General features: G+C 49.5%; 1 protein-coding gene across 1 annotated transcript; it reads left to right on the forward strand.

The window, feature by feature from the left end:
- The first annotated feature begins 499 nt into the window (after nucleotides 1–499).
- LOC140906916 (uncharacterized) lies at nucleotides 500–6,444 on the forward strand. Its single transcript, XM_073331841.1, has 2 exons — nucleotides 500–588; nucleotides 1,185–6,444. Exon 2 carries the CDS (start codon nucleotides 2,429–2,431, stop codon nucleotides 3,455–3,457), a length of 1,029 nt encoding a protein of 342 aa, XP_073187942.1. The 5' UTR covers nucleotides 500–588; nucleotides 1,185–2,428; the 3' UTR covers nucleotides 3,458–6,444.
- Nucleotides 6,445–16,229: the final 9,785 nt, after the last annotated feature.

Genomic DNA, 16,229 nt, shown 5'->3' on the forward strand with positions numbered 1-16,229 from the left:
TAACCTCGCTGGCACCTGAACAAAATGACCAATGAGGAGACCAGATACTTTCAAAGCTGGGGGGAGAGAAACAAAGGGTCTGGGTCTGTGTGTGTGTGTGATGCTTTTGCCTGGGACAGAACAGGAATGGCGTCTTAGAACTTAGTAATCTAACTAGATATGCATTAGATTATGATTTCTTTAAATGGCTGAGAAAATAAGCTGTGCTGAATGGAATGGCTATTCCTGTCTTTGTCTTTTTGTAACTTAAGGTTTTGCCTAGAGGGATTCTCTATGTTTTGAATCTAATTACCCTGTAAGGTATTTACCATCCTGATTTTACAGAGGTGATTCTTTTTACTTTTTCTTCTGTTAAAATTCTTCTTGTAAGAAACTGAATGCTGTTTTTCATTGTTGTTAAGATCCAAGGGTTTGGGTCTGTGTTCACCTATGCAAATTGGTGAGGATTTTTAATCAAACCTTCCCAAGGAAGGGGGGTGCAAGATTTTGGTGAGGATTTTGGGGGGAAAGATGTTTCCAAACGACTCTTTCCCAATAATAAACCCAGTTAGACGTTTGATGGTGGCAGCGAAAGTCCAAGGGCAAAAGGTAAAATAGTTTGTACCTTGGGGAAGTTTTAACTTAAGCTGGTAAAAGTAAGCTTAGGAGGTTTTCATGCAGGTCCCCACATCTGTATCCTAGAATTCAGAGTGGGAAGGAACCTTGACATGGTGGCAGAGCGGTGGGATTAACTTGAAATCATTTTGAGATCAATTTGAGATTTTTTGAACCAGAAGCACAGATTTTAAAAGGGAATTTTTTTTTCCTTTGGGCTGCTGGAAATCAGGTTTCCAACTGAAAGAAGTTTGGAGTTTTTTCCTCTGCTTTGGGGCCAGAGCAAAGACAAAAGGGAATGGTCTTTTGTGAGCTGGAGTTTTCTCCACCTAAAGGCAGGGTACTTAACCTCCTGCAGGGAAATTCACAAGTCTTCACAGACCTGAATTTTTTTGCTTTTTGTTTGTTTTTTTCTTCTCCAAAAAGCAAATGAGGGGTTTTCTGCCTATTTGCCTGGAGACAAAGGTGTTACGGGTTTTTTAGGATTTCTCTGTAGGCTGACAATCATTATCAGAGAACATAGGTATCCGGACAGCACAGCAATATTTTACAAGCCAAGTTTTTTTTTTGGTTTTCTTTCTAACTCTCAGGTGTAAAGTTAATTAAAAACAGAAGTTACAATGACAGACTCCACATTTCAACAAAGGCTGGAATTAGCCAGATTTGAGGCTGAGAAAAAACAAAAGGAATATGAAAGACTGATAGAACTCACGTGGATGGAGATGGATGCACATACGGCCAGGGAAAAAGAAATGGAGGCTGCCCACAGGAGGGAAATGGAGGCAAAGGACAAAGAAATGGAGGTAAGGGCCAAAGAACTGCAGGAGAAGGAAAAAGAGAGGAAGCATGCACTGGAGATGGAGAAGGCAAAGGTTCAGCAGAATATACCTAGCAATCTTTCTGCAGGTACCACTTCCCATCCCAGAAAGTTCCCCACCTACAAGGCAGGCGATGATACCGAGGCCTTCTTAGAAAACTTCGAAAGGGCCTGCCTTGGGTACAGCATCTCTACAGACCAATACATGGTAGAGCTGAGGCTGCAGCGCAGTGGACCCTTAGCTGAGGTGGCGGCTGAAATGCCTAAGGAACAAATGAACCAGTATGAACTGTTTAAAACCAAGGCGAGAGTCAGAATGGGGCTAACTCCCGAGCATTCCCGTCGGCGGTTCAGAGCCCTAAGGTGGAAACCAGACATGTCATTTACCCGACATGCCTACCACATTGTGAAACATTGGGATGCCTGGATATCAGGAGCAAGTGTTAAATCTCCAGCAGATTTGCCCTTCCTAATGCAATGGAACAGTTCTTAGAGGGTGTTCCTGAGGAAATAGAAAGATACATCCTAGATGGGAAACCCAAAACTGTAATCGAGGCAGGGGAGATTGGAGCCAAATGGGTGAAGGTGGCAGAGAAGAAAAAAACTGGTTGCAGTTGGAGCGGATACCAGAAGGGACAACCTCAGACCACACCCTACTCCTGGGGGCAGCCCAAGGCCCCACCTACCCCACAAGGAACCCTCCAGACTCTTATCATCCCACCACTCCATTCTCCAGCAACCCACCTCGCCCCAGTGACCCGTCAGCTGGATGATGTTTTAAATGTAACAAGCTGGGGCATGTAAAGGCCAACTGCCCAAAGAACCCCAACAGATTACAGTTCATTGCACCAGAGTCACCCCAGAGGTCCTAAGGCCCAGATACCTCCTAGATACCCTCAGAGCGGAGGGAAACTGAGTGTGGGCGGAAAGAAGGTCACCACCTGGAGGGACACCGCAACACAAGTGTCGGCTATCCATGCTTCCTTAGTGGACCCCAATGTAATCAACCCAGAGGAAATGATGATTCAACCCTTCAAGTCCAACTCTTTCAATTTGCCTACAGCCAAGTTGCCTGTCCAGTACAAGGGCTGGTCAGGAACATGGACTTTTGCAGTCTCTGATGATTATCCCATCCCCATGCTGTTGGGGGAAGACTTGGCCAATCATGTGAAGCGAGCCAAGAGGGTGGGGATGGTCACCTGCAGCCAGGCTAAACAAGCCGTCACGCCTAGCTCTGTTCCGGAAACTTCTACCAGGACCAAGTCAGAGGTGATGAACCTGGACCCCAGGCCAATGTCTGCAACAGCAGTAGTGGATCCAGTCCCAGAGACCCAGACAGAGCCAGTCCCAGAACTGGAACCGGCGGAACAACCAGCACCAGACCCATTTCCCACACTGAATCCAGTACTTGCAACCCCAACACCAGAGGGCCCCACCGAACCCGAACCGACAGCAGCCGATAACCCTATACAAGAGGCTCAGCCGGAGCCTGAACCCCAACATAGTGCACCAGCGGAGAGCAGTTCACAGTCAACGGAAACAGCCCCATCCCCTACATTGCTTCCAGAGGGACCAAGCATAGGTCCACAATCCAATGAGGAACTGATGTCTCCAGCATCAAGGGAACAGTTCCAGATCGAACAGAAAGCAGATGAAAGCCTCCAGAGAGCTTGGACGGCGGCATGGAGCAACCCACCGCCTCTCAGCTCTTCCAATCGATCCAGGTTTGTTGTAGAAAGAGGACTTTTATACAAGGAAACTCTTTCTGGTGGACACCAGGAAGACTGGCATCCTCAGAGACAGTTGGTAGTTCCAACTAAGTACCGGGTCAAGCTCTTGAGCTTAGCCCACGATCATCCTAGTGGCCATGCTGGGGTGAACAGGACCAAAGACTGTTTGGGGAGGTCATTCCACTGGGAGGGAATGGGCAAGGATGTTTCTACCTATGTCCGGTCTTGTGAGGTATGCCAAAAAGTGGGAAAACCCCAAGACCAGGTCAAAGCCCCTCTCCAGCCACTCCCCATCATTGAATTTCCATTTCAGTGAGTAGCTGTGGATATTCTGGGTCCTTTTCCGAAAAGGACACCCAGAGGAAAGCAGTACATACTGACTTTCATGGATTTTGCCACCCGATGGCTGGAAGCAGTAGCTCTAAGCAACACCAGGGCTAAAAGCGTGTGCCAGGCACTAGCAGACATTTTTGCCAGGGTAGGTTGGCCCTCCAACATCTTCACAGATGCAGGAACTAATTTCCTGGCAGGAACCATGGAAAGCCTTTGGGAAGCTCATGGGGTAAATCACTTGGTTGCCATTCCTTACCACCATCAAACAAATGGTATGGAGGAGAAGTTTAATGGAACTTTGGGGGCCATGATACGTAAATTCTTAAATGAGCACTCCAATGATTGGGACCTACTGTTGCAGCAGTTGCTCTTTGCCTACAGAGCTGTACCACATCCCAGTTTAGGGTTTTCACCATTTGAACTTGTATATGGCCACGAGGTTAAGGGGCCATTACAGTTGGTGAAGCAGCAATGGGAGGGCTTTACACCTTCTCCAGGAACTAACATTCTGGACTTTGTAACCAACCTACAAAACACCCTCCGAACCTCTCTAGCCCTTGCTAAAAAAAAAACCTACAGGATGCTCAAAAAGAACAAAAAGCCTGGTATGATAAACATGCCAGAGAGCATTCCTTCAAAGTAGGGGACCAGGTCATGGTCTTAAAGGCGCTCCAGGCCCATAAAATGGAAGCGTTGTGGGAAGGGCCATTCATGGTCCAGGAGCGCCTGGGAGCTGTTAATTATCTCGTAGCATTTCCCACCTCCAACCGAAAGCCTAAGGTGTACCATATTAATTCTCTAAAGCCCTTTTATTCCAGAGAATTAAAGGTTTGTCAGTTTACAGCCCATGGAGGAGATGACGCTGAGTGGCCTGAAGGTGTCTACTACGAAGGGAAAAGTGCTGGTGGCGTGGAAGAGGTGAACCTCTCCATGACCCTTGGGCGTATGTAGCAACAGCAGATCAAGGAGCTGTGCACTATCTATGCGCGGACGTTCTTAGCCACCCCAGGACTGACTGAACGGGCATACCACTCCATTGACACAGGTAATGCTCACCCAATTAAAGTCCAACCTTATCGGGTGTCTCCTCAAGCTAAAACTGATATAGAACGGGAGATCCAGGATATCTTACAGATGGGTATAATCCACCCCTCTGGCAGTGCATGGACATCTCCAGTGGTTCTAGTTCCCAAACCAGATGGGGAGATACGTTTTTGCGTGGACTGCCGTAAGCTAAATGCTGTAACTCGCCCAGACAACTATCCAATGCCACACACAGATGAACTATTAGAGAAACTGGGACGCGCCCAGTTCATCTCTACCTTGGACTTAACCAAGGGATACTGGCAGGTTCCGCTAGATGAATCCGCCAAGGAAAGGTCAGCCTTCATCACACATCTCGGGCTGTATGAATTTAATGTACTCCCTTTCGGGCTGCGGAATGCACCCGCCACCTCCCAAAGACTTGTAGATGGTCTCCTAGCAGGATTAGGAGAATATGCAGTCCCCTACCTTGACAATGTGGCCGTATTTTCGGATTCCTGGGCAGAACACCTGGAACATCTACAAAAAGTCTTCGAGCGCATAAGGGAGGCAGGACTAACTGTTAAGGCTAAGAAGTGTCAAATAGGCCTAAACAGAGTGACTTACCTTGGACACCACATGGGTCAAGGAACTGTCAACCCCCTACAGGCCAAAGTGGATGCTATCCAAAAGCGGCCTGTCCCAAAGTCAAAGAAACAGGTTCAATCCTTCTTAGGCTTGGCTGGTTATTACAGACAATTTGTACCTCAATACAGCCAAATCGCTGCCCCACTAACAGACCTAACCAAAAACAAACAGCCAAATGCCGTTCAGTGGACCGAAGAGTGTCAGAAGGCCTTTAACCAGCTTAAAGTGACACTTGTGTCTGACCCTGTACTAAGGGCCCCAGACTTTGACAAACCATTCCTAGTAACCACACATGCGTCCGAGCGTGGTGTGGGAGCAGTTTTAATGCAGGAAGGACTGGATTAAGAATTCTACCCTGTTGTGTTTCTCAGCAAAAAACTGTCTGAGAGGGAAAGCAAGTGGTCAGTCAGTGAAAAAGAATGTTAAGCCATTGTCTACGCTCTGGAAAAGCTACGCCCATATGTTTGGGGACAGTGTTTCCACCTGCAAACCGACCATGCTGCGCTACAGTGGCTTCATACCGCCACGGGAAATAACAAAAAACTTATTCGGTGGAGTTTAGCTCTCCAAGATTTTGATTTAGACATCCAACACATCTCAGGAGCTTTTAACAAAGAGGCTGATGCACTCTCCTGTGAAAAGAAAAGGAGTACTTGTGGCACCTTAGAGAATAACAAATTTATTTGAGCATAAGCTTTCGTGAGCTACAGCTCACTTCATCGGATGGTTTCCCAGAATCAACTGGTTAAAATTGTCCTTGAGATGTGGAAAATATTGTTAGTCTTTATATACTTGGTAGTATATTTAGAGGTGCATGTGTCTTATTCACTTTGTTTTTTCCTAGAGCTCCAGGAAGAAATCCCAGCCAGTGTTTCACCCTATCTGTGACTTGGGGGGTGTGTCATAAATATAAAGGGAAGGGTAACCATCTTTAAAATCCCTTCTGGCCAGAGGAAAAGCCCTTTCACCTGTAAAGGGTTAAGAAGCTAGGATAACCTTGCTAGCACCTGACCAAAAATGACCAATGAGGAGACAATATACTTTCAAAGCTGGAGAGGGGGGAGAAACAAAGGGTCTGAGTCTGTGTGCGTGATGCTTTTGCCGGGGACAGAACAGGAATGGAGTCTTAGAACTTAGTAATCTAACTAGATATGCATTAGATTATGATTTCTTTAAATGGCTGAGAAAATAAGCTGTGCTGAATGGAATGGCTATTCCTGTCTTTGTCTTTTTGTAACTTAAGGTTTTGCCTAGAGGGATTCTCTATGTTTTGAATCTAATTACCCTGTAAGGTATTTACCATCCTGATTTTACAGAGGTGATTCTTTTTACTTCTATTAAAATTCTTCTTGTAAGAAACTGAATGCTTTTTTCATTGTTCTTAAGATCCAAGGGTTTGGGTCTATGTTCACCTATGCAAATTGGTGAGGATTTTTATCAAATCTTCTCAGGAAGGGGGGTGCAAGGTTTTGGTGAGGATTTTGGGGGGAAAGATGTTTCCAAACTACTCTTTCCCAATAATAAACCCAGTTAGACGTTTGGTGGCGGCAGCAAAAGTCCAAGGGCAAAAGGTAAAATAGTTTGTACCTTGGGGAAGTTTTAACCTAAGCTGGTAAAAGTAAGCTTAGGAGGTTTTCATGCAGGTCCCCACATCTGTATCCTAGAGTTCAGAGTGGGAAGGAACCTTGACAGAGAGTATCCAATTTTGAGAGCTCATTCTTAATCTTTCCCTGTTTGCTGTAGAGGATGTTCATCAGGTGGTTCCACAGTTTCTTTGAGAGCGTGTGGCCCAAGCTGTCAGCATAGTCTGTGTGGTATGTAGATTGTAATGGATTTTTTACCTTCAGTCCTTTTGGTATGATGTCCATCTGTTTGCATTTGGAAAGGAAGATGATGTCTGTCTGTATCTGTATGAGTTTTTTCATGAAGTTGATAGATTTCCACTCCATACGGTTAAAAAGAAAAGGAGTACTTGTGGCACCTTAGAGGCTAACAAATTTATTTGAGCATAAGCTTTCGTGAGCTACAGCTCACTTCATCGGATGCATTCAGTGGAAAATACAGTGGGGAGATTTATATACATAGAGAACATGAAACAATGGGTGTTACCATACACACTGTAACCAGAGTGATCACATAAGGTGAGCTACTACCAGCAGGAGGGGGGGGGGGAAGGGAACCTTTTGTAGTGATAATCAAGGTTGGCCATTTCCAGCAGTTGACAAGAACGTCTGAGGAACAGTGCGGGGGAGGGGGGATAAACATGGGGAAATAGTTTTACTTTGTGTAGTGACCCATCCACTCCCAGTCTCTATTAAAGCCTAAGTTAATTGTATCCAGTTTGCAAATTAATTCCAATTCAGCAGTCTCTCGCTGGAGTCTGGTTTTGAAGTTTTTGTGTTGAAGTATTGCCACTTTTAGGTCTGTAATTGAGTGACCAGAGAGATTGAAGTGTTCTCCAACTGGTTTTTGAATGTTATAATTCTTGACGTCTGATTTGTGTCCATTTGTTCTTTTACATAGAGACTGTCCAGTTTGACCAATGTACATGGCAGAGGGGCATTGCTGGCCCGTGAAGGCATATATCACATTGGTAGATGTGCAGGTGAACGAGTCTCTGATATTGTGGCTGATGTGATTAGGCCCTGTGATGGTGTCCCCTGAATAGATATTTGGACACAGTTGGCAACGGGCTTTGTTGCAAGGATAGGTTTCTGGGTTAGTGGTTCTGTTGTGTGGTGTGTGGTTGCTGGTGAGTATTTGCTTCAGGTTGGGGGCTGTCTGTAAGGAAGGACTGGCCTGTCTCCCAAGATCTGTGAGAGTGATAGGTCGTCCTTCAGGATAGGTTGTAGATCCTTGATGATGCGTTGGAGAGGTTTTAGTTGGGGGCTGAAGGTGATGGCTAGTGGCGTTCTGTTATTTTCTTTGTTGGGCCTGTCCTGTAGTAGGTGACTTCTGGGTACTCTTCTGGCTCTGTCAATCTGTGTGACTTGTATTGAGCCTAATGGTCCTCCACCAGCTGCTGTACCACAATTCCTCTGACCTTGCGACAGCAGCTGCAGTCACAGTTTTGGACTTCACAAGCCAGACCTCACAAGACGCCCACCCCTTTAAATGTTACAGAGTAGCAGCCATGTTAGTCTGTATCCGCAAAAAGAAAAGGCGGACTTGTGGCACCTTAGAGACTAACAAATTTATCTGAGCATAAGCTTATGCTCAAATAAATTTGTTAGTCTCTAAGGTGCCACAAGTCCTCCTTTTCTTTTCACCCCTTTAAAGACACCTATGTATCTTTCAAATGGCTCTTCCTGATTGTCCATCATGGAAAGCAAACATCACCTCACCTTTGTTGTTTACATCTGACCGTCCGATCATGCTAGCCTCATGAACACATAGCTACCAGATCCAATACTGCTTGCCTGCCCCACCCAGGAGTGTATGTCCTGGGCCTGTGCGTAAAAGAGTCTGCAAGCACAGCTAGGAATAGCTACAGAAACATCAACTTCTAGAAGCAGATTGCCTGGGGAAGTTCTGGCAAAGGTGTATGACAGGGATCAGCAGCAGGCTCACCAGGGCAGATGGAGGGACCCAGGCTCCCCACTCTGCAGGGTTCCCTTGCTCATGCAGCTCTTCCCCACTCTGCAGGGTAGAGGGGGCCTCGGAGCCTGAGAGAAAGCGGGGATTTTCCCTTGTTATGTTGTATTTTCTCTTACTATTGAGCCTACGTGAGTTCTACTGTTTTGCATGAATACTGTGAGTGCTGCAGTTTCCCTGTGTGCTGCACTAATACCTCAGTGGTGGGAATAGGGATGTGTGATTTTGACGGAGACCTCTGGGGCAGGTGAGGCTGCTCCAGCTGCCTGCATGTATGCTATGACCAGTGCCCTTGATAACCGGAGACTCAGGACGGGGATGCATCCAAGTGACAACCAGGTGATTCTTTGCCTGGGAAGCATGACGAGATAAGGAGGAGGAGCAACAGGTGCGTCTGAGGTCAGGTTGCTGAAAGCTGGCAGTCTGCTTAGGGGCACTGGAAGAGGAGGAGTCCAGGGCATCTGGCTCAGGCCTCCCGAAGATGGACTTGGCTGCAAATCACTGATTTCTGTGCTAATGAGTTCTGTTCTATGCTGCGTTGCTGTTGAATAATAAACCTTCTATTTTACTGGCTGGCTGAGAGTCACATCTGACTGTGGAGTTGGGATGCAGGGACCTCTGGCTTCCCCAGGAGCCCTGCCCGGGCGGACTCACTGCAGGAAGCGCACGGTGTGGAAGAGGATGCTGCATGCTCAGAGGTCAGATCCAGGAAGGTCGAAGCTGTGTAAGCTTCTTGCCCTGGTGACAGTATGCTCAGCAAGAGGAGGCATGCTCCCCCAGAGTGCTGACTGGCTTCATATGGAATAGTTCCGGAACCTTGCCCAGTGACTCCATGACAACTGGTGGTAGCACTGGGATAAACTGCATCCCGTGGACGGAGCATCCTGTAAGTGACTAGGGAGCAGTAGAACGAAGGGGGATTACCGAGAGACAGACATGCTGAAGGCTCAGAGAGGTGCGGTTCCAGGAGGAGGAGGACCATATGGGTTAACCCCAACAGAGAGTGGACCCCTGAGAAGGGCTGTCGCACCGAAGGGGTTCCTCCCAGAGACCGTGGGGAGCTGAGAGAGCACAGGCCTGGGAGTCAGTGACCATTTGGGAACAGCATGGAGATGGCCTATAACCATTTCCTTAAGAAGGAGATTGCAGAGCTGTGCAGAGAGAGAAAAAGGGACATGCACTGGAAAGTTCACTAAGGCACAGCTGATTGCTCAGTTGAAAGAGGAGGATCACTCTAAGGAGCCAGATCCTGACCCAGCTGGGGGCATGAGAAAGGCTGGGAACAGCCAGGCAGCCCCAGGGTCTGCACCCGTTCCTAACCCAACTGGGGCCACGAGAGAGGCTGGAAGCAGCCGGCCATCCTGGAGACCCATGTCCCCGACCTTCAGGGAGTCTCCACCGGGTTCCCTGTTGATGGATCTGAGACGGAAGGAGTCAGAGGACCATGAGAGACAGGGAAGGCATGAAGCAGAACAGCAGGAGAGACAGCGGCAGCATGAACTGGCGATGGCTGAGCCGAGAGGCAGAAGGACCCCTCCAGGGTGAGTGGAGATGGACCCCGGGGTGCCAATTCCACAGGGAACCTCAACATTAAATTGCTGCCCCAGGTTAAGGACGGGGGAGATATAGATACCTGTCTCACAGCTTTTGAGCAGTCTTACAATTGGAACCAGGCTGGCCCTGCGGAAAGGCTCTGGTGTCTAGCCCCCTTCCTGGGTCCCAAGGTCATAGAGCTGTTTAGCCAGATTGGGGATGTGTGGGGGTGGCAGACTTGCTCTCACTCCTGGCCCTAGCATATATGTCTGTGTGTACTCTCCTGTGTTCAGGCCCCTCGGACCCCCAGTAGGAGTGGAAGGTGGTGGTCAATGCGAAGACATTCCTGTGACAGAGAGCTGTTGTCAGGCCCCGGGTGCTGCAGCCTCACCAGCTGCTGCAGGACTGTGGGACCTGGGTGAAGGTACCAGGGATGAAGCCACTCTCCCTGCCTATGACTCAGATGGCCATGCACACACAGGAGGGGTCGTGCTGGCTGGTAGTTGAGGTTCTCCAAGATATCGGCTGTGACCTCCTGGTGGGGGATGACTGTCTCTTTGGGACAGGCTCCAGGCCCTACTCCAATAACAGCTGAGGATTTGAATTTGAATCCAGGGAACCCATTGGCTGAGACTGAAGCAGTCAGTGAAAATGCAAATGACCTGGCTGGCAGTGGGGAGGAGCTACTAAGCTCAGGATACCTGCCTGTCTGTAATCAGAGCTCTGGAGCTGAATAGGACAGAGAGATACTCCCCAGCGCCCTGCACACGGGGAAGGTGGCTAACGTTGGCTCTAATGCTGTGAGCAAAGCAGCGGGTTCGCTGCCTGCCCTAACAGGGACAGCAGGGGCAAAGCTGAGCCCAGGGGATTGGCGACCCCAGCTGAATGTGGGGAACCGCAGCCAGAGCGGGACAGCTGCCAGCCAGGGCTGTCTTGTCCAGAGGTGCAAAAGGCCCGGGACAAGGATAAAACAGCCTTGAGACACCTACCTGTCAGAGGAGCCTTTTCAGAGGGTGGCTGTGGACCTAGTGTGGCCCCTCAGCAGGGCGACCCGGGTAGGGAAAAAATACATTCTGGTGGGGGTAGATTTTGGTACCCGTTACTTAGAGGCCGTGGCTCTGTCCTTTATCAAGGCAGACAGTGTGGTGGATGTGCTCCTGACAGTTTTCAGCAGAGTGGGATTCCCCAAGGAGGTCCTTACAGACCAGGGATCCAACTTCATGTCAACCCTGCTCCAGTGCTTGTGGGAGAAGTGTGGGGTCTGACACATCGGGGCCTCGGCATATCATCCTCAGTCCAACAGGCTGGTGGAGAGATTTTATAGGACCCTGAAGATGATGCTGAAGACTTTTCTAGGCCAGCATCTGCTGGACTGGGACAAGTATTTACCCCACCTGCGTACAGGGAAGTGCCCCTCGAACCCATGGGGTTCTCTCCTTTGCAATTGCTGTTTGGGAGGGGAGTGAAGGGACCCCTGGACTTGGTGAGGGACGAAGTGGAGGGGAAGGCCTCCCTGGATGAAGAATCAGTGTGGAGTATGTACTGACTTTCCAGGAAAAGCTTGCTGAGCTCATGGGTCTGGCCAGGGTGAACCTAGCCAGGGCCCAAGGGAGGCAGAAAGTCTGGTGTGACCGCTCAGCCCAGGTGAGGATTCTCATCCTGGTGAGGAAGAATAAGCTGCAAGCTGCCTTGGACAGGCCCTTCAAGGTCATCAAGCAGCTGAATGAGAAGAACAATGTGGTGGAACTGCCCAACTAGACTCACAGCCACTAAGGGAACCAGGTCAACATAATGGAGCCATACTGTGACAGGGAGAGGCTGGTACTGGCCGTGTGTGGCCAGTGGGAGAAGGGGGAAGATCCCCTGGTGGGTCTCTTTCCTGAGACAGGAGCCGGTCTCTTGCTGGAATCAATTACTCTCTCTGACCAGCTAACACCTGCTCAGCAGGCAGAGATCAGAGAGGCACTGCATTCATACCAACAGCTGTTTTCCAACTGTCCTGGACTCGCTAACCAAGCTGTCCACTGTGTGGAGACAGGAGCTGGCCCTCCCATCAGGTGTTCCCCATTCAGAGTAAATGGGAACACAGCCCAGGTGCCGGAGAGAAAGGTCAGAGACATACTGGCTTTAGGGATGATCCAGCCATCTACCAGCCGTGGGGCCTCTCCCGTGGTGCTGGTCCCCAGGAAAGATGGGTCAATCCGATTCTGTGTGGCCTAGTGGAAGCTCATTGCCAAAACCATGTCTAGTGCCTGTCCCATACCTAGGCCTGACGAGATCCTAGACAAGTTTGGGGGGGCACTCGGTACCCCAGGATCAGGAATCTCACCACAGCCTACTGGCAGGTGCCTTTGGAACGAGATGCCAGGTTGAAACCTGCTTTTGTCACCACTTTGGGGCTGTACAAATCCCTGGTTCTACCTTTAGGCCTCAAGGAGGCACCAGTCACCTGCCAGCACCAGGTGGATCAGTTACTGACAGGGATGGAGAATTTCACCCTAGCAGACATTGATGATATTTGTGTCATTAACCAGACCTGGGAGGACCAGGGGAAGGAGGGGGTTGGGTCGCCTCTAGGGCTTACTGTAAAAGCTGGTAAGAGCAAGGTGTGTGTGGCAGAGGTGTGGAGCGGATGCCTAAAGCCAGAGCTGGCCAAGATGGAAGCAATCAGAGAGTGGTCTGCTTCCCAGACTAAGGAACAGGCCAAGACCTTTATTGGGATGGTGGGGCACTACTGGAGTTTTGTGCCCAACTTTAGCTCTGTGTCAGACAAGGGTAAACCAGACAAGCTGGTCTGGACCAGGCAGTGCCAGAGGGCTCTCTGCACGCTGAAGAAGGAACTGGACAAGGGCCTAGTCCTGGGAAACCCTGAGTGACCCTGCTCATTTTGGTCTCAAAGGAGGGAGAGATACGACGAAGTGGGGATATTCCCTTGTTCTGGTGTATGTGAGCGTCTGTGAGCCTTACTATTGAGCCTATGTGAGGTTTACTGTTTTGCATGAATACTGTGTGTGCCTCAGTTTCCCTGTGCAGTAGTGCCTCGGTGTTGGGAATAGGGGTGTGTGACTTTTGCTGAGACCTCTGGGGTAGGTGAGGCTGCTCCAGCTGTTAGCACATATGCCATGACCGGTGCCCTTCATAACCTGAGATGCAGGAGGGGGATGTGACCAGGTGACTCTTTGCCCAGGAAGTGAGACAAAGACAAGGAGGAGGAGCAATGGGGGTGTCTGAAGTCAGGTCGCTGGAAGCTGGCAGTCTGCTTGGGGGCACTGGAAGAGGGGGAGTCCAGGGCATCTAGCCCAGGACTCCCCAAGATGGACATGGCTGAAAGTCACTGATTTCTGTGTTAAGTTCTGTTCTACACTGTGTTCCTGTTGAATAATAAACCTTCTGTTTTACTGGCTGGCTGAGAGTCACATCTGACTGTGGAGTTGGGATGCAGGGACCTCTGGCTTCCCAAGGAGCCCTGCCCGGGCAGACTCGCTGTGGGAAGCGAACAGTGTTGAAGGGGATACTGAATGCTCAGAGGTCAGATCCAGGAAGGTTGAAGCTGTGTAAGCTTCTTGCCTTGTGACAGTATGCTCAGCGAGAGGAGGCTCCCCCAGAGTCCTGACTGGCTTTGTATGAAGTAGTTCCAGAGCAACTCCCAGTGACTCCATGACAGAGCCACAGCCTGGCCCTGCTAAGACCTGCAGCACACCCTCCACCTGTCCATGGTGCAGGGGGCCCACTGAAAGCAGCTACTCCCCCCCAGCCTGTGTCTACACCCTGGACTCCCTGCCCAGGACAGGTGGAGGGTCTACGACGCCCCAGAGCTGCCCATGGCGTGGCTCTTATGGCTGGGCTGAAGCTCCGAGGCCACCGCCCAGCTAGAGCTGGGTCGGTGTAGGGTGACCAGATGTCCCAATTTTAAAGGGACAGTCCCAATATTTGGGTCTTTTTCTTATACAGGCACCGCTAGGTTGGTGAAAGCTGTGGGGAGCAGCTGGAGGGTTTGTGTGGCTCCCATAGCTGCCCAGGCTTCCTGGCCAGGCTCCATGCTGCCCCCCAGGGGGGGCCCTGCAGAAGAGAAGGAGTGGAAGGGTGGGGCATCCACTCCAGCAAAAAGTGCAAGGGCCCTAGCCTCCCTGGTTCTGGTGCTACTGCCCTCCCCCCCCACTCCTCTCTGATATTTCAAACTGGCATCCATCCCACCCACAACTTTACTGAGATCAAAGACAGTGACTTGATTATTTCATTGATGTTACAAAATACTGTTAGAGAATACATTCCCAAAAATAGTTTGGAAGTCTAATTACATAGTTCATACCAGATCAGCCTTCTTTGCTTTGGCAGAAGTAGAAGTTGGTATCCCCTTTTCCAGTCGTCAGTTTGCTTATCGAGGCAGTGAGAGCTACGCCAAGTACTTGGAATAGCGATGTCCCTTTTGTCCTCGAAAGCTCTTAAAACTTCCATGGACATGCTCTGCAGTCCCCTTCCAAACATTTTAGAGGCAGCAGTCTTACTTCTTCCGCTGCCTCTCTCCAATGAGTTCATTGGACATATTCCTGAAGGTTTCATCACATTACATAATCTTTAAAGATTAATCTTTAATTCCCAGAGAGTTATTAAGTGTTCCCTCTAATTTTTCCCACACATGTGGAATGAACTTTGTTATGTGCACCAATATGGAGGTGATTGTGACACATCACATGAATTTTGTTATGTGCACCAATATGAAGGTGGTGGGGCTGGGGATGATGGGTTTGAGGAGTGGGAGGGGGCTCTGGGTTCAGGCAGAGGGTTGGGGTGAGGGGTACAGGCTGCTCTGGGGCTGCAGTGGGGAGAGAGGACTCCCCCCCAGCCTTCTCTCACTGCAGCATCTCAGAGCTGGGGGAGGGGCACCTTCCCCCCCCCCCAGCTGTGGCAGATCGGCACTGGGGCGGGGCCAAGGGAGGGGGGGCCTCTTCTCTGACTGCGGCCCTGCACAGGGCTTAATAGGCAGTGGACGTGCTGCTTAGAGAGAACTTAGGTTGGCAACCCTAGCTGGGATCACTGAAGTAAATAGGGTAGCAGCATAGTGGCCAGGGCAGCTTTGGACCACCACTCACTGCTGGGCTTTCTGTGCCTGTCCCCTTTACTTGACCAGCTTCTCCATCAGTGAAGCATCCTGAGTGATCCACCAGTGCTTGCATGACCATGGAAAAAATATCCCTGTTGACATACTCAGTGACAAGGTGGGGTGGTTCCAGAATACAGATGTATATACCATCTACTGCTCCACTGCAGTTAGGGAACCCTGTGCCTACAAATGCATGCACTATTTCCTGCACATTACCAAGAGTCACAGTCACAGCTAGATGATGATTAATGGCCATATATACTTGGAGGCCCAATGGGCCCCCACGGTGGATTTTCCAACTCCAAACTGATTGCCCACTGATCAGTAGCACTCCAGCATTGCAAGCTTCCAGAACATGAGCACCACTCACGTCTCCACTGTCAATACTATTCTCATTTTGGCGTCCTCGAGCTGGGGTCAAGCTTACCACACAGATCCAGCAATTCACCTTTTGCATGCAAAAATTCTGAAGCTATTGCTTGTTATTCCCAAATCTGCATGACTGTGATAGCCCACCAATCAGTGCTAATTTCTCAGGCCCAGAAGCAACAATAGACTATGGAGCAGCTCCATGAATGGCAGGAGCAACCTGGCATGTTTTTGTCATAGTACTATCCAGTTATTTTGGTGGAACGTCTCCCCATCATCTCCGTCCCATTGCAATAGTACTTGCTTCAGTTCTGCAAACACAGGAGAAACATGCATCTGTATTAGCAACACTCATGAAAACTGCACTGAGCTATGGGGACCAAAAAGTGGTGCTCAGGACTGTGGGAGTTTAAAAAAAAAAAAAGGCACAATAGTTATAGGACAGAATAGACATTATGGGATGAACAAAGTGGCGTGGTGGGAACTT

Source organism: Lepidochelys kempii, chromosome 2 (genome assembly GCF_965140265.1).
Source record: "Lepidochelys kempii isolate rLepKem1 chromosome 2, rLepKem1.hap2, whole genome shotgun sequence".
Classification (NCBI taxonomy): domain Eukaryota; kingdom Metazoa; phylum Chordata; order Testudines; family Cheloniidae; genus Lepidochelys; species Lepidochelys kempii.